This window comes from Protomyctophum bolini, assembly GCF_963924005.1.
Source record: "Protomyctophum bolini genome assembly, chromosome: 22".
Taxonomy (NCBI): domain Eukaryota; kingdom Metazoa; phylum Chordata; class Actinopteri; order Myctophiformes; family Myctophidae; genus Protomyctophum; species Protomyctophum bolini.
Genome location: NC_137883.1, coordinates 4,515,829 through 4,538,138, shown reverse-complemented (window position 1 = coordinate 4,538,138; position 22,310 = coordinate 4,515,829). Strand labels below are relative to the sequence as shown.

Here is a 22,310-nt window from a genome sequence, read left to right as displayed (position 1 = left end):
TGTCACAAACAAGGAACTAAATTCTTTTCGCTCCTATGCCACCAAAATGTGGAACGCCCTACCAACAGTCATTAAGACATGTGAATCCCTTGACTCCTTCAAAACCGCTCTCAAAGGGCACCTATACGGACGTCTGCAATTCGAAACTGGCCCCCGTAAAATCTGAATCCCCCCCCCCTTTCCCCTCACTGTATATGTTTCTTTTCCCTTTTTGCTTCCTTTATGATGAATTCCTGTACTGTTCTTTGACTATTATGGAAGTGTCTATTTGTACGTCTCTAAATGTTTTGATGAATTGAACATGGTGGACCCTCTTGTAAACAAGTGTAATGCTTAATTGGGTCGTACACTCACAGTTAACAGTCTTTGTATTGAGTTTGTGCTTGAAATGTTACTGTAATTCTGCAAACTGTTAATACATAAATCAATCAATCAATCAATCAAATGGCCTACTTCAGAGAGAGTAGCCTACATTTCTACTTACTAATATTTTCCTGAATTCCTGATTACTTGTAGTAATCATGTAATTACATGCAGGTGCCCATGTCATGATGATAAACTATTGTAAATATAAGATATAGATTATAGGCCTACTGAAGATATAGCATTGCATGAAATAGGCCAATGTTATATTGAATGGTTCTGCCAGACTGATGTATAACTGTAATGAGAAATCTATCTATCTATCTATCTATCTATCTATCTATCTATCTATCTATCTATCTATCTATCGTGCAGTGAAATCTGAAGGAAAACTATTACAGTAACAATGTACACTAATTTCATTGTACACTGTACATTTATATAGAAGAACAGAACAGTTTTTGTATTGAGTTGTGCTTGAAATGTACTGTAATTCTGCAAACTGTTAATAAATACTTCAATCAATCAATCAATACACAAGCAAAATAAGTATATCATATCACACTCACGCACGCACACACGCACACACACGACGCCAACGAACTAGCCAATCAGGCGTTAACGTCCCTCCGGGCGATGGCATCCAGGGTCCATCCTCCCTGAGCCAAACACACGTGGATCCCCCAGTCAGTCAGTCAGTCAGAACAGAAACAACAACATGGCAACAACAAGCCACGGGCTCACATACGACGGCTGCAATTTCTTCAGGCAGAGATTAGTGTTGTCCACGATCAGTGGGAAACGGGTGAAAATAAGGAACATACGGTCTAAAGACGACAACCCGGGGCTCCGCGGTAAGTAACATCACCAGCAACCAAAACAACACCGCCGCCACATGTGGCGCGTCCGTCCGTCGCAGTTTCTTCTGGGCTGGTGGTGGGTTAGCATGTCGGCTAAAGCTAGCTGTTACGCAGTTAGGAGTTGTGATTCCCACTGACTCGCTAGATGTGGGGAAGTAACGTTATGTGCTCGGAACGGGACGACGCCTGTCACGGCAAAAATGTTGGGGGTGTTATAATTGTTTTTGTTTGATTCAATCATTCAATACGCATTGAATACTAGGCAAGGCGAATGGTTGGTGGAGATCAAACAGTTGCATGGTGTTGGTGGGTGGCTCGCAGACAGTGAAATTGAAACATCCTCCATTCCTCAGTCTTATAAACTATCATTTTTGTACCTCTGAATGAATACTGAACATGGATTGTGTTGTGTTGACGTTATGAGGACAAACGCAACAGGCATTTTGGGATGCTCTGGCCGCCCGTGTGGGGCACTCAGACTGACTCAAACCTTGCATTCCACCAGGTCAGCCAGGTGGGCACTGGGGGACATCTGCATGGGCACCTCAATGTAAACTTGCCTATTTTGTCAAAAAATAGAAACATTATCTAAAGTAATACATTCAACGGTTTGTTTATGCACCATTGCAAGTTTGCAACAATTATTGTAGACCTTAATTGTCGAAAGTTCAAGCATGTTCTATTCGTATATAGTGTATACTTTACCTAACTGGTACCTATTTTTTTTTAATTTAATTTAATTTAACACCAAGGACTCTTCCTTGGGACTCTTCCTTGGTGCCCACCTATTACCAGCTGTGATGACCAATGTGACCATTGATTATTTATTGATACCAATGAAATCAGACTCATAGCAAGAAGAATGACTTGACACATAACAACACTTACTTTCTTTCTACACAGATTTTGAGGCCAGCTTCATCAGACTACTGGACAAAGTGACCAATGGGACCAGAATAGAGATCAACCAAACAGGTTAGTTCATAGTACCACAGTTGGATTTCAAGCAAATGTGTAGCGAACTCTTGAATGTCAAGGACCTCCCTTTGACAGCATACAAATGGACCCTTGTGGGTCCATTTGGTACCATTTGCACGCTGTCAAGAGAGTTTTGGGCCGATTCATACACCTATTTTACCGCTGTTTCGGCGCTGTAGTGCCGAAATTATTTCGGCTCGTCAGAAATTATCAGTAGCACCGAAGAGACGACTTTAGGACGGTACCCGCCCCCCCGAACCTCAAATTACGTCACATTGTAGGCTCTACAGCGCCGAACCGACTTTTATTCGGCTCTAAAATAGGAGTATGAATCGGCCCTTACAGACTGGTGGGAGACAAACGGTGTTGGAAATGTAAAGGGGAAAATGGTACATTTTTTTTTACATGCTTTTTGGGAATGTCCTGTGGTCTTACCATGCTGGAAAGAGGTACTGGGGAAACTTGGAGACTGGATGGGGCTGATACTACCAGAATGCCCAAGGTTATGTCTCTTGGGAGATGGCACGGTGCTGCCACAGGGGGTCACCAAGGCACAACAGAAATCGGCCACGGCTGTCGGCTCAGGTCTGGAAACGCTGTATCTTGGACAAATCCTGGATGGACTAAAGGCTCATACATAGTCTGGATTTTCGGTGGTGAGGTGACCACCGAACTACAACATGACGTCACGAGCCGCGGTGAAGAGCAAACCACCGCCACCGCTCCAGCCCTTCTCTCTGTTTTTACTCACCACCGCTCAACGTTATTTCAGCTCCGGTGGTCAGCTCACCACCGGAGCGGTGGTCACCACACCACCGAAAATCCAGACTATGAATAGGCCTTTAGGCAGGATGTTTCCTATCTGCTTAAAATTCTACTTTCAGCAGCAAGAATATCTATTACAGGAAACTGGTTGCAGAAAAAAGCTCCTACTATTGGCCCGATTTGTCAATAATGTGAAACAATTGCTACAGAACGGGGCAAAAAAAAAGATGGGAAAATGGCTCGAATATTTAGGTAGCGGGCCAGATCTCTTGTGAACATGAGTTGCATCATCTATTATAACTCAAATGCTGTAAACATGTTTCTGTTATTGCTACCGAACGCCAATGACCTCTTTACTTTTTTATTTCCTGTCTTTTAATTTTTATGTGCTATTGTTTGTATGTCGTACACAAATTTCGTAATTAAAAGAAAAGAAAAAAGGTTTCCACCATGGGACTGCAAGTGCAAGCTCCAATAGTTCCATACAAGGAACTTGAACCCATTTAAACCGAGAACGCATCTGTGCAGTCATTTTTAGATGTTGTTTGTGTTTGCTATTCAAAAATGTGAAACATACAAGCTCACAGGCATGCCACTTCGTGGCCAGCGCTGCCCAGCTTGTACATCTGTTGATTTTTAGAACATTTATGAAGTGTGATTTTAAGAAGGCAAATTTGCAGAATCGGCCTCTGGTCTTATAACACTATCATTCCCGGGATTCCTTCAAAATAGGAGCTCTGGGGTGCCCGGGGAAATATTTAGCTTGCTTACCTCTCTCGTTTCCATTGTGTCGCTAAATTGTCCCAATGCGTTCATATTTTGAACGAGAGGCGGACGAGAAGTCAGAAATGGAGCGCTTAGTATATCTATATATATATATATATATATATATATTCTTTCTGCCGCGCTAACAGCTAAGTGAACGGGACGCTAATATGAACGAAGAGCGAAGCGTACGGTGGCCTTGGAGTCCCACTCATAAAATTAAAAAGCGTAGGTCTGCTATTTTTGAAAAATCGGAAGAACGACTGACACAGAAACATGGGCTTTTGCAGAAAACAGTCAGGATGTGTAGAAGACGTTTTTTTTTTAGAATCTGATCTCAGGTCAGAATGGGTCTGCTGAATTTCCCCAATCATATTGTTTCTAAATGCCCTCTCTCTAGGTACTGTGCTGAGCTATACGCCTGGGCTACTGCATGGGGGCCCGGTGGAGCATGAGTGCAACCCTCTTCGGTCCATCGGGTACTACCTGGAGGCCCTGCTCATGCTGGCTCCGTTCATGAAGACCCCTCTAAAGGTCACTCTGAAGGGAGTCACCAACGACCTCACCGACCCTTCGGTGAGCACACGTTTAAAAAAAGAAAAAAATCCCTCCTCCCCTATAGAGCGTCGCAGTCCCTCCCCCTTTCAGAACAACGAAATGAATCGCAATGCGTTTGGTCCCATAGGCATTTCGTGCTTTATTTATTTAAAGACCTTTTGAAGCGTCGTACGACGAAGCCAACTCTTGTCGCGACAAATCATGACGACACACACAATATTTCGGGCCAAACTAAAGAATTAGAAAGTAGGAAAAAAACGGCAGGTTACAACCCATTTTTTTGTTGTTTTTCTTCTTTGTAATTATTTGTTTGGTCCAAAATATTGTGTGTGTTGTCTTGTTGGCTTCGTACGACGCTTCGTACGACGCTTCAAAGGTCTTTAAATAAATAAAGCACGAAATGCCTATGGGACCAAACGCATTGCGATTCATTTCCTGGGCCACTCGTCGTTCTGAAAGGGGGAGGGACTGCGACGCTCTATATAGAGCTGTTGTTGTCTCGAGTAGGATGTTTTAGTCCATGATTGATTGTCATACAGATAATTGCAATTAACAATTGAATTGGCATTGGACATAATGCAAATTTAAATTTCCCTTAGATCTTTTTTTATTTATTTGCCCCATAATCACAAATTGCACAGTGCAAATCATGACGATTATAACTTCAATAATAATTGTATACTTTCCAAAACATGTAAAAATGGCTTACCGGTATGTTGAAAGCTTGTAGATCTGCTATTTCTCCTATTAAAAAAATAAAAAATATATATATGAACATTTTTTGAACATGGAAACTATTATGCGAAATAATTGTGATTGTCTCATAATTGCGATTAGATGATTATGTAGTAATTGTGACAGGCGTACCCAAACAGAGCGCTGCAGTGAAAAGTTGACAACATGAATGTCCTTTTTTTTTTTTAAACTGCAAGAATTATTGTGATCATTTCAAGTTTAGTTAGTTAGTCTAATGGTATCGATCAGGCATCCAGCTAAGTAGTTGTTACTGAACATGGTAGTTTAGGTATCTATGCTTTTATGTGTCCTACAGTATCTTTTAAAAAAAAATATGTAGGCTATATTGTTAACGTAAATTAGTTTTAGTTTAGGACAAAGGAGAGGGTAAACCATAATATAATACCTATCTACCATTACTGAATTGATCTAAACAATACAGTTGGCATTTCTCAACCTTACACTAATTATTTCTCCCGAAGGTCGATCTACTGAAGTTTACAGCTATCCCGCTGATGAAGAAGTTTGGCATTGATGGCGAGGGCATGGATATCAAGGTGAGCATTTTCAGACACTTGCAGTCGTGGCTATCCTAACCGCAGTGTGTTATGAAAAGTAATAATAATTTATGTCATTTAGTCTTGCATTTCGGTGTGCATATAGTCAATTCCCAGGCAGTTAATGGATGCGAAAGTTCTTCTAGTAGTATGTGCAACACACATTTCTGTGTGGCATGTCTGAGAAATGTAACTTAAAAGAATGCAAGCGCCACTTAAGTTTAAATTATTTAATCTCTTGCGTGGCTCAGAAGAGTTCATAAAGCAAAAGGACCACCACCAGCACTCACAAAATCATCTTTAGGCATCGACGTGTTTTGGCAAACTCATCCTTATCCCATTTTGACCCGAGATCAGATTAAAAAAAAACGTCTTCTACATCCTGACAGTTTTCTGAAAAAGCCATGTTTCTAGATGTCAGTCGTTCTTCGATAATTAATCAAAAAAGCAGACCTACAAGCTCGTAGCGCGTGTAGGTGGTGGTGTTGGTGGCGCGCTATGAGCTTGTAGATCTGCTATTTTTCAATAGCTAAAGCATGACATAATGCTAGCACCAAAAGGGGTTTTGGGTTAACTTGCCCGGTGTCGAATCTGTCGATCAAACTAAGAGTTAACTATCTTTATGCTTATGTTATTACCTCTGTGGAATGTTTCCGTCGGAGATTCTCTCATACTGTACAGTTATTTACAATATGTTAAGATTAGAGTTCTTTCTCCCTCCCTGCCTCCAAGGTTGTAAAGAGAGGGATGGCCCCTAACGGAGGCGGAGAGGTGGTCTTCACCTGCCCTGTTCGTCGAACCATCAGGCCGGTCCAACTGACAGACCCTGGGAAAATCAAGAGGATCAGAGGAATGGCGTATCCTTCTCACGATGACTAAATGCAACAACTTTTTTGTTTTTCCTTAACCCATTCTGACCTGAGATCAGATTCATACGAGGTTTCCACTGGACACACACTGGTCTGATTAATTAACCCATTCTGACCTGAGATCAGATTCTAAAAAATGTCAGTCGTTCTTCGATCTGCTATTTTTCAATAGCTAAAGCATAACATGATGCTAACACCAAAATGGGTTCCCGTTCAGAATGGGTTAACCCCAAATGTCTTCTAAATCCTGACAGTTTTCTGAAAAAAAACCCCCCATGTTTCTATGTCAGTCGTTCTCAAACATTTTCATGTCAAGGACCCCCCAAAAATACAATGTAATTGGCCGCCGACCCCCCATCTGAAAATATGTTGTTCCAGGGGACCCCCCCCCCCCCCAGAAGCAAAGATTTGAGTTAAAAACGTTTTGTGCCACATTTTCACGATTCTTTTCAAAAAATAGCAGACTTACAAGCTGCTATGAGCTTGTAGATCTGCTATTTCTCAATAGCTAAAGTATAACATAATACTTGAAACACCAAAAGGGGGTTCCTGCCCAAAATGGGTTTGAACTCGTATATCAGTTTGTTTGCCTGTTAGTCCTTTTCTCAGAGGAACTGCTCCTAATATGCTTGACCACAGCATCTACAACTACAATATGTTAATACATACAGTAGCTACTAGCTACCACCAAAGACGGCTACTGCAATGGGAATTTTAGAATGCCAACTACAGTGCCAGATATATGCATTATTGTGTGTTTATCTTCCTTCCATTAACCGTTTCAGTTCATATAGGACGCACCTGTTCGTCATAAGGATTCGAACCGAGAGGTGCCATGGACGTCTGTGTACGTCCTAGCGCACCCTCAAAGATACGGGGCGAGATAAGAATATTCAGAATTTTTCTTGTTGTTATTTTTTGGCATTTCGCTTTTCTCTTGCCGTATGCTAACGCTCTGTGCAATTATTAGCTTGTCATTGACTCCCATGTTAGCGCGGCGGAAAGAATGACTCGTCTCTCCTAATCCAGGGCGCTGAATGGATCGATATGCTGGCGCTTCGTTTCTGCTCCTCATCCGTCTCTCTCCCGCAAAATATGAACGCTTTTTGGATCATATATCGTATAAATTAAAATGATCGGGGATGTGAGGTCACTTTGTAAAGTCAACTTTTTTTTAGGAAAGTGTTTCCGGTTCATGGCTTTCAGAGTAAAAGCGATCAGACAACTCCCGGCACCCCAGAGCTCCTATTTTGAAGCACTTCCGGCACTAAATGTGTAAAGTCTCTCTGCTCACCAATGTGCTCAGTCTAATCCGTGCAGCTGTCAATCTACGTAACAGCTGACTTGACTCCTCCACGCTTGTCAGCAAAGGTATATACTTATTTGTGTGTCGCCCTTATGTTTAACACAGATCCGTATACGGACATTACATGACTATTAAGGACTGTCTGAGAATGGGGCTGTTGGAATAGGCAAGGAGGCCTTGTTCCTCGCTCTCTGTATATCGTTTCTCTGCTGAATCCTTCTGAATTAAAGTCTCAACGCGTCACTTCACGTCATCCCTTCATCTTTGGAGGATTATTTAAACCCCTTGACTGTACAAAACCCCAGGTTTTCGGTACGAGTCTCGCCCCAGATGGCCAATCGGGTGGTGGAATCCGCCAGGAGCGTCCTCAACAAGTTCATTCCAGACATCTACATCTACACAGACCACATGAAGGGGCTCAGCTCTGGCAAGTAAGGTCCTACACAACAACAACAACAACAACCAAAAAATATGTCTTTTATATTTTTCATATGTTTTTTCACGTGTCCGTTTTCCCCTGCAGGACAGAAGTCGGACGATAACAATGAACCATCACATCGGCTTATATTATTTTCATTATATATCATTCAAGTTAACCCCTATTCTGACCTGAGATCAGATTCTAAAAAAATGTCTTCTACATCCTGACTAGTTTTCTGAAAAAGCTTTCCGTTTCTGTATGTCAGTCGTTCTTTCGATTTTTCAAAAATAGCAGACCTACAAGCTCGTAGCGCGCCACTCGGTGGCGCGCTATGAGCTTGTAGATCTGCTATTTTTCAATGGCTAAAGCACAACGTAATGCTAACACCAAAATGGGTTAACTAGAATGAATTGGCAACATCCGCAAATGCTAGACGTTTTCCTTTTTCTTTTTTAAATCCCCAGATCTCCGGGCTTCGGCTTGACCCTGGTCGCGGAGACTGTGAACGGGTGCTTCCTCAGCGCCGAGCTGTGCTCGACGCCCAAGGGGCAGGGAGACCCCGTGCTGCCGGAGGACCTGGGCAGGGGCTGTGCCAAGCTCCTTCTGGAGGAGATCTATAGGGTGGGTATACTGCAAAATACACAAAATTACCCAACTTAACCCATTTTGGGGGCAGGAACCCCCTTTTGGTGTTTTTAAACATTATGTTATAATTTAGCTATTTTGGGAAAAAAATTGCAGATCTACAAGTTCATAGCGCGGCACTCGGAGCTTGTAGGTCTGCTAGTGTTTTTTAAATCGTGAGATTGGCGCAAGTCTTTCAATATATATTCTTTCAGAGACGACGTTTTTAACTCCACTCTTTTGCTTCTGAGGGGGTTCCTGGAATAACATATTTTCAGAGGGGGCTCGGTGGCCGATTGCATATCATTTTTGGGGTCCTTGACATGAAATATTGAGCACCACTGATATAGAAACATAGTTATTTCAGATTTTTTTTCTATTTCGACGTCGGGCCCAAATGGGTTAATATAAATACTTCAAAATGAATAAACACACGTTTAGCTCGGCATGATCCTAACTATTATTATTATTATTATATATATATCTTTTTTTAAACACCATATTTCACTGTGTAGTTTATGAATTGAACACATTGATAATGATAACGTTCCCCTGATGCAGTTTTTGACACAGCCATAGTCATGTGAAGGCAAAAAAACGCAAGCAAATTAGATAACGCAAAGAATGATGCAACCTCTCTCCCCCCCCCCCCGCCCCCGTTCGCATCGAGTCTATACCGAATCGCAGAATAGCAGATCTACAAGCTCATAGCGGGTTAACCCTACGAGCTTGTAGGTCTGCTATTTTTTGAAAAATCGGAAAAAACGGCTGACGTAGCTTTTTCAGAAAACTGTCAGGATGTAGAAGACATTTTTTTCAGAATCTGATCTCAGGTCAGAATGGGTTTAGATAGGGCCCAGACCACATGAACTCCTGTCAGAGCACACACACCGCGGTGGACTCGGGTCAACAACTGCAGACCCCGCTGCTCCTTGTTTACGACACATTCTCCGGTAATGACCAGCAACTCCCGTCTGGAATGCTACTGAGAGAGAGAGAGAGAGAGAGAGAGAACTGTCTTGACGGGAACCACAGATATATAGGAAAAAAAGTTGAAGAAACGGGCATGCCCATTCAAATAATTCTGACCTGAGATCAGATTCTAAAAATGTCTTCTACATCCTGACAGTTTTCCATTCTGACCTGAGATCAGATTCTAAAAAATGTCTTCTTCATCCTGACAGTTTTCCATTCTGACCTGAGATCAGATTCTAAAAAATGTCTTCCATGTCAGTCGCTCTTCGATTTTTTTTCAAAAATAGCAGACCTACAAGCTCGTAGCGCGCCACTCGGTGGCGCGCTATGAGCTTGTAGATCTGCTATTTTTAAATAGCTAAAGCATAACGTAATGCCAACACCAAAAGGGGTTCCCGCCTAAAATGGGTCAGGCCTGACGTCGAAATAAAGAAAAAAAAAGTTTTCTTAAATCATGACAATCTTCATAATAATAAATAGCAGATCTACAAGCTCATAGCGTGCCAACCGAGTGGCAATAGCTAAATTATAACATCATGTTTAAGACACCAAAAGGGTGTTCCCGCCCCCAAAAATGGGATTATAAACATTATTGAATGGTCGATGAAGTCGGCCCATGGAATTGAGCAATTTTTTGTACAGCGTCTAGGAATTCAGAATGCGGGAATGTTCATAGTATAATTTCAACCGACGGCGTTCCAAGTCGCGGCCGCGGCGAGGGACAGTTCCGAATGTATGGAGTTTCATCTACTGTCAACAAGTACAATATTACTGACAGCGTTTGCCGTTTACCGCAGCAAATGCCATTTTTCTTTTCGTTTCTAAGACAAAACGGAGCAGAGAGAGAGAGAGCACATGAACACATGTGCTCTCTCTCTCTCTCTCTCTCTCTCTCTCTCTCTCTCTCTCTCTCTCTCTCTCTCTCTCTCTCTCTCTCTTTCACTCACACATGCTCCCCCTGTCCATCTCTCACATGAGCCACCAGTCACAATGGATGTCAGGTGGTTTCACATCCAATTCATTAATGTGACACAGCTGTGAATGCCAAAAACGAGTCCCTCTATGTCTTTGACCCGCTCAAACGAGTTAACCCATTCTTGACCCGAGATCAGATTCTATACATCCTGACGGTTTTCTGAAAAAAGCCATGTTTCTATGTCGGTTGGTTCTTCGATTTTTCAAAAATAGCAGACCCTACAAGCTCATAGCGCGCCACTCGGTGGCGCGCTATGAGCTTGTAGATCTGCTATTTTCCAATAGCTAAAGCATGACATAATGCTAACACCAAAAGGGGTTCCCGCCCCAAAATGGGTTTAAGGAAGCAAAGTCTGTTAGGATAGGCTTACATCGGTGCCGTTTAATTGGATACTTAAGGTGTGCTAATGAGCTATGCATATTTATCGGCGTACGCTCATAATTCCAGGCATGGGATTGAGATTTTAAGTGCAACATCACTAAATACCTGCTGTGTATATTATAATATATATATATTTAAAAAAAATAATAATCTCAGATTATGAAGTAGCGTAATGGTTACCACTTAAACTTTATATACTTATTTTTTTACCCGTTGTCTCACAGGGGTCTGTAGTACAATGTCCCCTACTTTTTCCCCTCTACACAGAACTCTTCAAGCTAAAATAGCGATGACGTGATTGAGCTTGAAAATCTGCTCATTCAGTTTGTTAGCCTTTTTTATTTTATTTGTACCTTTTTTTTTAATTCAACCCATTTTGTCCTGACCCATTTCTACAAATGTCTCCTCTAAATCCTGACAGTTTTCTGAAAAACCCTTATGTTTCTGTGTCAGTCGTTCTCAAACATTTTCACGTCAAGGACCCCCCCCAAGATTATATGTATTTGCCCGCCGACCCCCCCCCCCCCCCATCTGAAAATATGTTGTTCTTGTATTTGAGTTAAAAACGTTCGCTCTGAAAGAATATTCATTCAAAGATTTGCACCACATTTTCACGATTTCTCAAAAATAGCAGACCTGCAAGCTCGTAGCCGCGCTATGAGCTTGCAGGTCTGCTATTTTTCAATAGCTAAAGCATAACATAATGCTTTTAAAACACCAAAAGGGGTTCCCGCCCCAAAAATGGGTTAACCAGGCAAAACCGATTAAGAACATTCTTATTTAATATTTAGTAATAACTAACAGAAAGCTAATGCTAAAAGGCCTATAAAGCTCATGTGTGGGGGCGATGTGTCAGACTCTGTAATCCATGTTTAGAAAGTGCTCGACGGATGATGGAATGTTACTGCTATTTGAGGAGTTGGAAGTGGTAGGCTATGGAGAACAGTTAGGTCAGGCTTGATGAAGCTATGTCATTGTGCTTGGCGGGCAGTGTGTCTTTCCCCCCCGAGTGTAATATGATTATGATGAGACTGTGAATGTGCATGTCATTTCATGCACGGCACACACACACACACACACACACACACACGCACACGCACACACACACACACACACACGCACACGCACACACACACACACACGCACACACACACACGCACACGCACACGCACGCACGCACACACACACACACACACACACACACACACAGAAAAAGAGCCCATTTTTTTTATCAAAACGTATTCAATTACGGCCAGTGGATCTGTGACTTCTGTTTGCACAAACTGCCTCTCTCTCTCTCTCTCACCCCTCTTCTCATAAGAGCCCATGTGAGTCCAGTTAGCCTGGGCAGAGTATAGTGCTCATTAACTCTGAAAGAGAAACTGTGTTGGGTGTCTCTCTAAGACCGTTGCGCCAGGGGCGGGGTGCTATAAACCTTCTCTGCCTAGAAGAAGCCTTGGGAACATGGGTCGTCGATTCAAATCCATTCAACCGGTTCCCAATGTTTTTTTTTGTTTTGGGGTTTTTTTTTGTTAAAAAAAACAGTGATACTAGAGGCTGGTCGGAAAATAGAAGAGCGCCTCAAGTCGTGTCCAAGAAAACGTTGTTGTGATTATTGGCTTGCTGATTAGGATTGGAGCAAAAAGAGAGGGGAGAAATGGTTTTGACACCAGAAAGAGAGATGGAGAAATCGTCTGCTTGGGGTGGTGGTGGGGGGGGGTTGTTGTTAATCTGAAACCGTGGAAAAAGTGCCGGAGTCCTCTTTGAGGACATAATAGTACGCGTGCATGTGTTTGCTTTAGGGTTAATCAGTACAGTCCTCTGCGGGGTTATAGTAAACGAGAACTTTACACTGATGGACATTTTGTTTCTGGAAGAGACAACGCGGACGGTTAAATCGGGAGCTGACGTAAGTGTTGGAAATATGATTTTTTTTTCTCTTTCCTGATTGAAAAGTATATTATATATATATATATATATATATATATATATATATATATATATATATCCACTGTCACTGCTGTTTATCTATGAGTTGTGCTGTTGGCTGTACTTTTGCCTTGGTTTCCGTTTTTTAGCAGTATAGGTTGGATTTTCCTTGGGACAATGTCGGTACGGCTTTTGGCTTTCCATTCTCACTAATTGGCAAAGGTCTTGGTTTGGATTAGCCTGTAACAACTTGCCCTGCAAACTATGCCACCGTTTCGAAGTCAAACGTGTCATATGGAGTGACAGAAATATAGCACTACTAACCCCATGCAGAATCGTGTGTAGATCCAAAATGAGATTCTAATTCGTGAGATTGATTTGAAACCTTTTATCTGTTCTCGAAAAAGGGCAATTGAGGACGAGTTCTCCCTCTTTTCCAATGCCGACGAGATTACATACAGTATTTAACCCATTCTGACCTGAGATCAGATTCATACGAGGTTTCCACTGGACACACACTGGTCTGATGAACCCATTCTGACCTGAGATCAGATTCTAAAAATGTCAGTCGTTCTTCGAATTTTTCAAAAATAGCAGACCTACAAGCTCGTAGCGCGCCACTCGGTGGCGCGATATGAGCTTGTAGATCTGCTATTTTTCAATAGGTAAAGCATAACATGATGCTAACACCAAAATGGGTGCCCGGTCAGAATGGGATAATAATACAATTTAAGACACGAAGGTATGAAACACAAAACACATCTTCACGTAAAGGCATAGACATATTATGCAGACGATGAGACAAAACGCGAGTTTAAAAACAGTTACATATTGAGGTTAGGGGAGGTTCAAAAGCAGGCTATTAAATTGACCATAAGGTATTGATTTTCAATGTTTGCTGTAGAGTGTTTTCCGTGTGGTCGGGGGGCAATCGAAGCAAAAAAGGCTGACTTTCCTATAGTTCAGATTGTACGGATGGGACCTCTAGATGAGATTCCCTGTCGTTCTATTTGAGACGGCGTGACGATGCGATCGAACGGGTAAAAAAACCGACGATGTGATCTCGCCGCGAGGTCTTATCGGGTTTATATAGTTTGAGAACGACTGAAAACCTGTCTAAATTTAGAAGACTTTTTTTTTTTTTTTTTTTTTAAATCAAAGACATTTTTTTTTAAGAATCTGATCTCAGGTCAGAATAGGTTAATAATTAAACTTGTCGGGATGTAATAAGACATTCTTTAGAATCTGATCTCAGGTCAGAATGGGTTTAAATACTAGCCTTTTGGCGGTCAGGATGTCTGTCCCATCATCATGCCCCGGTCTTGACCCCCTTTTGGTGAGCCCAGGATGACGACTGGGTGCTGACGGACGTTAGTTGCTATTTTTCAATAGCTAAAGCACGACATGATGCTAACGCCAAAAGGGGTTCCCGCCCCGAATGGGTTAAACCTGGCGACAATTAATTGCATTTAGCATTGAATGGAACCTACGGTTCTTTTAACCCATTCTGACCTGAGGTCAGATTCTAAAAAAATGTCTTCTACATCCTGACAGTTAAATTGTTAAAAATAGCAGACCTACAAGCTCGTAGCGCCACGGATATATGTAAGGAATTGGCATATGTGTTTTTTCATACAAATTCTATATAACCACGTCTTTTGGTAATGGTAAGTAACATCCGAGCAGTTGACTTATCGTGTAAATACACATTAGAATAGTAGTATTACTAAAATATGTTTTTTTTTCTCCACTATGGCTTTACTTTGGTATTTTCATGTTTTGCATGTTGTTTTGCGTCGCTGCATCTTTTGTTCTTGCAGTGCGTTGAAAACTCGTCATTTGTTTACATTGTGTAAAGCCGCCCAGTCCAAATGGTGACTGTAGGTGAGAATCCCAGGCTATGGGATGGATGCCTTTTCCTAAGACAATGTTGCCATGGTTGTTTTTTTTCCCCACATGATCAATGTAATCGAATCATATTCCTGCTGACCGTCTTGTCAACAATGTCCATGATGTTGCCACACACACACACACACACACATACATAGGGCGCAACTTGGGAAAATGGATGAACGCAAACACCACAGGATATTGACCCTATTTAGCCCAGGGCACTGTCCATATTTAACACATGAGTCTAATTTAGAGGAATGGTTTGAAAAGGCCCTCGACTATAGGTTCGTTGTTCTTTTTTTCCCCTTCTCTCTCTCTCTCTCTCTCTCTCTCTCTCTTATAGCGCGTGTCCAGTCACCCTAAGTCTTAATGGGTGTCATAGTGGGTGCACAGAGTCGCATAGCTGGCGAGTTAACCCATTCTGGGTGGGAACCCATTTTCGTGCTTTAGCTATTGAAAAATAGCAGATCTACAAGCTCATAGCGCGCCACCGAGTGGCGCGCTACGAGCTTGTAGGTCTGCTATTTTTGAAAAAACGAAGAGCGACTGACATAGAAGACATTTTTTTTTTAAATCTGATCTCGGGTCAGAATGGAAAACTGTCAGGATGTAGAAGACATTTTTTAGAATCTGATCTCGGGTCAGAATGGGTTAACCATGGTGGCATGTGATGCCTGAGACTAGACCTTCTGTCCTCGGATATGTGGACAGAGGAAGGGAAAGGCAATAGATGGCTTTTAAGGAAAGCATGAGGGACTACACATACTGGGGGAAGACTGAGTTAAGGTGATTATATAGCATGCGTTCACACGGAGAAAGGAAACCGTCGCTGGCTTTTCAGACTATACATTTTTATTTATTATAAAGGTCTACTTCTTGTCTGTTGAGTAGTATGTCGTTGGTGCACCTGGTGTTAAGATTGTCCCTGGTCCACTCGCATTGTTTTGGGATTATGAACTAATTTATCACGTCTGTATCCGAGACTGAAACGTTACTGTGTCAGTCTGTCTGTCCTCTGTGTCAGTCTGTCTGTCTGTCTGTCCTCTGTGTCAGTCAGTCTGTCTGTCTGTCCTCTGTGTCAGTCTGTCTGTCCTCTGTGTCAGTCTGTCTGTCTGTCCTCTGTGTCAGTCTGTCTGTCCTCTGTGTCAGTCTGTCTGTCCTCTGTGTCAGTCTGTCTGTCTGTCCTCTGTGTCAGTCTGTCTGTCCTCTGTGTCAGTCTGTCTGTCCTCTGTGTCAGTCTGTCTGTCCTCTGTGTCAGTCTGTCTGTCCTCTGTGTCAGTCTGTCTGTCCTCTGTGTCAGTCTGTCTGTCCTCTGTGTCAGTCTGACGGTCCTCTGTGTCAGTCTGTCTGTCCTCTGACGGTCCTCTGTGTCAGTATGTCTGTCCTCTGTGTCAGTCTGTCTGTCCTCTGTGTCAGTCTGTCTGTCCTCTGTGTCAGTCTGTCTGTCCTCTGACGGTCCTCTGTGTCAGTCTGTCTGTCCTCTGTGTCAGTCTGTCTGTCTGTCCTCTGTGTCAGTCTGTCTGTCTGTCCTCTGTGTCAGTATGTCTGTCCTCTGTGTCAGTCTGTCTGTCCTCTGACGGTCCTCTGTGTCAGTCTGTCTGCTGTGATCATGACATTTCAGTCCATTCATGGTATAATGAATGGATAATCAACGGTTATGCAAAAGAAATGTGATTAGCTCAAATGAATTGCAATCAGGTGACTTATGTAATAATTGTGACCTCTTTTTTAAATTTATTTATATATATATATATATATCTGCCTGCTGTCGGGAAGAAACCACATAACTCCAAAATGTTGAATATGAAAAATATAAAAAAAATTCCAGGAAAGTACGAAAACCTTTTTATATCTTGAAAACAAAGCAACACGGCCTCATCAAAGTTGGTCTTGTGACTTTTTTTTAATATATTGTCAATTATTTTTACATGAGAGGGGGGTGGGGGGGGTGGAGTTAGTTGCTTTAGCAGACATTTGGAGGGTCACAATGGAGTTGAGAGGTTTTTTTTCCGAAGCGATTTCTTTTAATACTTTTCATTATTATCACTTTTATTAATTACTTTTATTATTATTATCACTCTTCAATTGGTTTCCGATATTTTCGAAACGACACACGGACGTAAAGGGTGTTCAATAGCACTGATCTATGCCACACAAAACAAATCAAAAATGGAGTTAGGAGGTTTTCCACCCCCGACAGCAACGATATGTATGTTGTGTGATCGGTACTCGCGTCAGGCCTTAATCAGACCAGTGTGTGTCACTCACACACAGTGAAACTCTAGAGAGATGCCCCCTCAGCCAGCTGGCCCTGGAACTCCGGGCACAAACACAAACAGAACCACGAGATAGAAAACCCATTGGACTAAACCAAATTATAAAACAGCAAAGGGAAAACTATCTGACACATTGGAAAGAAGCAACACAAAAGCAGAGTAAACTAGAATGCTATCTGGCCCTAAACAGAGAATACACAGTGGCAGAATACCTGAGCACCGTGACCGACCCAAAACAAAGAAAAATCTTAACTAGGTACAGACTCAGTGAGCACAGTCTCGCGATCGAGAAAGGCCGTCATAGGCAGACCTGTATCCCGAGAGAAGACAGACTATGCACCCACTGCACACTAAACGAAGTGGAAACCGAGCTACACTTCCTAACCATCTGTCCATTGTACCAAGACATCAGAGACACATACTTCCCACAGATTACAACCACACACGGAGATTTTGAAAACATGACCAATGACAAAAAACTCCCATATCTGCTGGGCGAAGTACAACAATGTGCAAACACAGCAGCAAGATTTGTGAGTTACTGTGATAGGAGAAGGATATCAAATGGAACACAACCACCCTAAAGACTAATCATTGTGTATATTCCTGCACTATACCTGCATCGAGTTATCTTGGTACACAGAAGTTGATCTATTGAAGATTCTGACCTTCAAAGTACATCATTTTTGTTTTGATTGTATTGCTGTATTGTTGTTTTGTTCTTTCTGCTTTGGCAATGTAAACGTATGTTTTCTCATGCCAATAAAGCCCTTTGAATTGAATTGAATTGAATTGTGTGTCCAGTGGAAACCTCGTTATGAATCTGATCTCAGGTCAGAATGGGTTTAAAAACACGATAACACTCGACGACGACAACAAGTACTAGTCCTCGCGGGGGTCACGGAGTTCTTTCTAAAAAAAAAGCTCTCCGCCTCTCTCAGTGACGTATGTTGGTGTTGATGTTTTTTAAGCTGATGCACACACACACACACACACAACCCTCCCCCTCCTCCTCCTCCTCCCCCTCCTCCATGAATCATCTCTTTTTTTTGTTTGTTTCCAGGGTGGCTGCGTCGATTCCTCCAATCAGAGCCTGGCGTTGCTGTTCATGACCCTGGGTCAGCAGGACGTCTCAAAGACTTTAGTGGGACCTCTCTCCCCGTACACGTAAGGCGCACGCACACACACACACGCACGCACGCACACACACGCACGCACGCACGCACACACATACACATACACACACATGCACTCACTCAAACACCCTTCTCCTCCGTCTACACGTAAGACACTGGAACAACATTTTGAGATGGGGGGGGGGGGTCAGTGGAGACAATTCTGGGGGTCCCTGACATGAAAAAGGTTGAGCACCGCCACCTACTGACGTAGAAACATGGGTTTTTCAGAAAGATGTTAGGATTTAGAAGACTTTTTTTTTGTTTTTAATCGACCTCCTCAGTCCAATTTGGGTTAAAATAGTAAAGGAGAGGTCGCAGAACTGCCAAAAACGTTTTTTTTTTTACCAACGTTTCGATAAACGGGTATCCTTCTTCAGGGTATGAAGAATGACTAAAATAACTTTGGATTTAGTCGACTAAAATCTTATGATGTTTAGTCGACTAAAACTAGACTAAACGCTAAAACATTCCAGGTGACTAAGAATGTGACTAAAACCAAATGAATTGAATTTCAAGAGACTGTAGGGGCTGTATTTTTGCGTGTCTTAAGTACCACCAGGTCTTATTCCCTATAACTTGAGTAAACTAAAGACCTGGAGGCGTGCAGGTCAATGCGCTCTTTGGCCACTCAGAATAGCCAAATGGCATTGATGAGCACGCCTCCAGGTCTTTAGTTTACTCAAGTTATAGGGAATAAGACCTGGTGGTACTTAAAACACGCAAAATACAGCCCCTATGACTAAAAAGTAAAATAGAAAATGGCTGCCAAAAACGACACTGGAGAGTAAGTAGTCTTGCACAAGGTCTCTCGCACGTGCATGCGCTCGCACAGGGGGCCTCAGTCCTGTACATAGTGGTTATTCTTCGACAGGTCATCTCTTGGCAGGGGACAACACTCCAAAGTTCTCTCTCTCTCTCTCTCTCTCTACGCACTAGGACAGGAAACGCTAGTCAAATAAACAACTTCAGGAAAAACAAACCAGTCATTGTTTAGGTTTTCCCCATGAACCTTTGGACATCCACTTTTTTAACCCATTCTGACCTGAGATCAGATTCATACGAGGTTTCCACTGGACAACACACTGGTCCGATTAACCCATTCCGACCTGAGATCAGATTCTAAAAAAAATGTCAGTCGTTCTTCGATTTTTCAAAAATAGCAGACCTACAAGCTCGTAGCACGCCACTCGGTGGCGCGCTATGAGCTTGTAGATCTGCTATTTTTCAATAGCTAAAGCATAACATGATGCTAACACCAAAATGGGTTCCCGTTCAGAATGGGTTAATATAGCAGACCTACAAGCTCGCAATGCGTAGCAATGACGTCACATAGTGAGCTTGTAGGTCTGCTAGTTTCACAATTTTAAGAAAGTGACCAAAAAAAACAGTTTAGCCCAAAAACACGATATTACACAATTGGCCAAAATCCCAGGTGATATCTAGTCTCACGATCTCGACGTAATAGCGACATCTTGCCCCCAGCCCTACCGCAAAGACTAATCTAGCGGTGCTAATCTTAAGTGAGGTGTCTACCGGTAGTTTAACCCATTTTGGTGTTAGCATCATGTCGTGCTTTAGCTATTGAAAAATAGCAGATCTACAAGCTCATAGCGCGCCACCGAGTGGCGCGCTACGAGCTTGTAGGTCTGCTATTTTTTGAAAAATCGAAGAACGAATTACATTTTTTTAAGAATCTGATCTCAGGTCAGAATGGGTTAATCAGACCAGTGTGTGTGTGTGTGTGTGTGTCCAGTGGAAACCTCGTATGAATCTGATCTCGGGTCAGAATGGGTTAAAGGGTGGTGAACACTTGCACACTCGGCTCACAATTACCCAAGCGCAAGTGTTTTCGCAGAATTCCACGAGGCACTGAGATTCCTGAGCACGATGAGTCTAAACCGTCACTGTGGATGTGGCATTCCTGATGTTGGGTGTGTCGGCAATAAAGATGCCTAAAAAGGCAATAAAGATCTCCCATAAGCAGAGTGAGATTCCCAAGTTTCCCAAGTTTAACCCATTTTGGGTCGGGAACCCCTTCTGGTGTTTTAAACATTGTTATAATTTAGCTATTGGAAAATAGCTTGTATGTCTGCTATTTTTGAAAGAATTGTCAGAGCGAACGTTTTGAACCTCAAATCTTTGCTTCTGGAAGGTCCCTGGAACAACGTATTTTCAGATGGGGGGGGTCGGCGGGCAATTACATATATTTTTGGGGGGTCCTTGACATGAAATATTGAGCACCACTGATATAGAAACATGGGGTATTTCAGAAAACTGTCATGATTTAGAAGACTTTTTTTTTGTTTTTTTTTTGACGTCTGGCCTAAATGGGTTAAACTGTCACTGTGGATGTGCCGTTCCTGACGTGCGTGTGTGTGTCGGCAAAATTCTGCTGAATATTGCAAGTTTGCCAAAATGATGGCCATATCTACCCAGCAAACGATTATCTCTACCCCTTTTATTGAAGAACCATGATGTAGACTGGATAGGTCACAAACCAATAATAAATTAGACCTCTTTTCCACCAGTTGGTTCCCAATGTTCAGTTCTTTTTGGTTCTTAGTCCATGAGCCAGAGCTCCAAAATTGAAACGTTAATTATGAACTGAGTGTGCAAAGCCATACCTAATATCAAATTGTTTATAGGATCAATATAGGTACATTAATATATGATATTGATAACCCTTCCGCAGTAGTAGCTTTTTCATATTTTCTATATTTTGCATTATTATTTTTCCTACATATATATATATATATATATATAATGCCCTGTTTGCATTTATAATACAATAAATCATTGTCTTCGTGTGAGTAGTCAACTGGAGACGTTTCATGGTCATGACAATCTAATGTAGGTATGGTTAACCCATTAACCCATTTTGGTGTTGGCATTATGTTATGCTTTAGCTATTGAAAAATAGCATATCTACAAGCTCATATCGCGCTACGAGCTTGTAGGTCTGCTATTATCCACTGACGTAGAAACATAAGCTTTTTCAGAAAACTGTCAGGATGTAGAAGGACATTCTTTTTAGAATCTGATCTCGGGTCAGAACCAAAAAGAACCGAGTGTTGGAAAAGGTGTCAAGAGCGACGGCAAAGAGAGGGAAGGCAACGGCAGAAGTCCAATTTGGTTCCTCGCATCTCATAAGGAGCATGTTGTGGAATGTCTTGTCGCGCTGCTGGCACTTCCGCCATAGCGTAAATTAGGGATGCCAAACGACTCATATTTGGCCAATCGACGAATCGAGGCCGAAAATCGATGTGTCAAACGACTTTTTTCCTTTTTTTTTTGGTTTTATATTTTTGTTGTTGCTGTGCAGCAGTTGAGGAGAACGCAACTATGCATTCCTTTAAGCAACACAACTTCTGCAGCTGCATCCATATGTTTAGAATTTGCATCAATGATCAAATCCCAATAATAAAACAATGAAACTGAAGGAGCAGCGGCGCTATCGGCTAGTAGTCTGCAGCCTGTCACGAGCCCCGCAATGAACTGATACGGGACGCACGTTGTTCCGTATTTTAATGTCGGGTCGGAGAATAAATACAGTATGAATGACGGCGGGATTTATTTGACAACTCTGTCCTGCTTTCTTCACGAGAAGAGAAGAGAAGAGCGCTCACCGCTCAGAACAGAGCAGATCGGAGGCTGTCAGCTCACTTTACGGCAGCATGTGTAGATGAGATGTGAACCTGGGTCTGGGAAGCTCAGAGCTGCAGCCATTTTTTAGAATCTGATCTCAGGTCAGAATGGGTTAATCAGACCAGTGTGTTGTCCAGTGGAAACCTCGTATGAATCTGATCTCAGGTCAGAATGGGTTAATCAGACCAGTGTGTGTGTGTGTGTGGAGTGGAAACCTCGTATGAATCTGATCTCAGGTCAGAATGGGTTTAAAGAG

The 22,310-nt window shown here is 42.3% G+C and overlaps 1 protein-coding gene across 1 annotated transcript in view; it reads left to right on the top strand.

Annotated features, from left to right (window-relative positions):
- The first annotated feature begins 1,023 nt into the window (after window positions 1-1,023).
- rcl1 (RNA terminal phosphate cyclase-like 1) overlaps window positions 1,024-22,310 on the top strand; it is a 106,779-nt gene continuing 85,492 nt past the window's right edge. Inside the window, exons 1-8 of the mRNA XM_080756529.1 lie at window positions 1,024-1,217; window positions 2,127-2,198; window positions 4,132-4,307; window positions 5,507-5,581; window positions 6,314-6,438; window positions 8,062-8,187; window positions 8,642-8,798; window positions 18,295-18,398. Coding sequence (XP_080612655.1) covers window positions 1,082-1,217; window positions 2,127-2,198; window positions 4,132-4,307; window positions 5,507-5,581; window positions 6,314-6,438; window positions 8,062-8,187; window positions 8,642-8,798; window positions 18,295-18,398 — 971 coding nt within the window. The 5' untranslated portion in view covers window positions 1,024-1,081. The remainder of the gene's footprint in view (window positions 1,218-2,126; window positions 2,199-4,131; window positions 4,308-5,506; window positions 5,582-6,313; window positions 6,439-8,061; window positions 8,188-8,641; window positions 8,799-18,294; window positions 18,399-22,310) is intronic.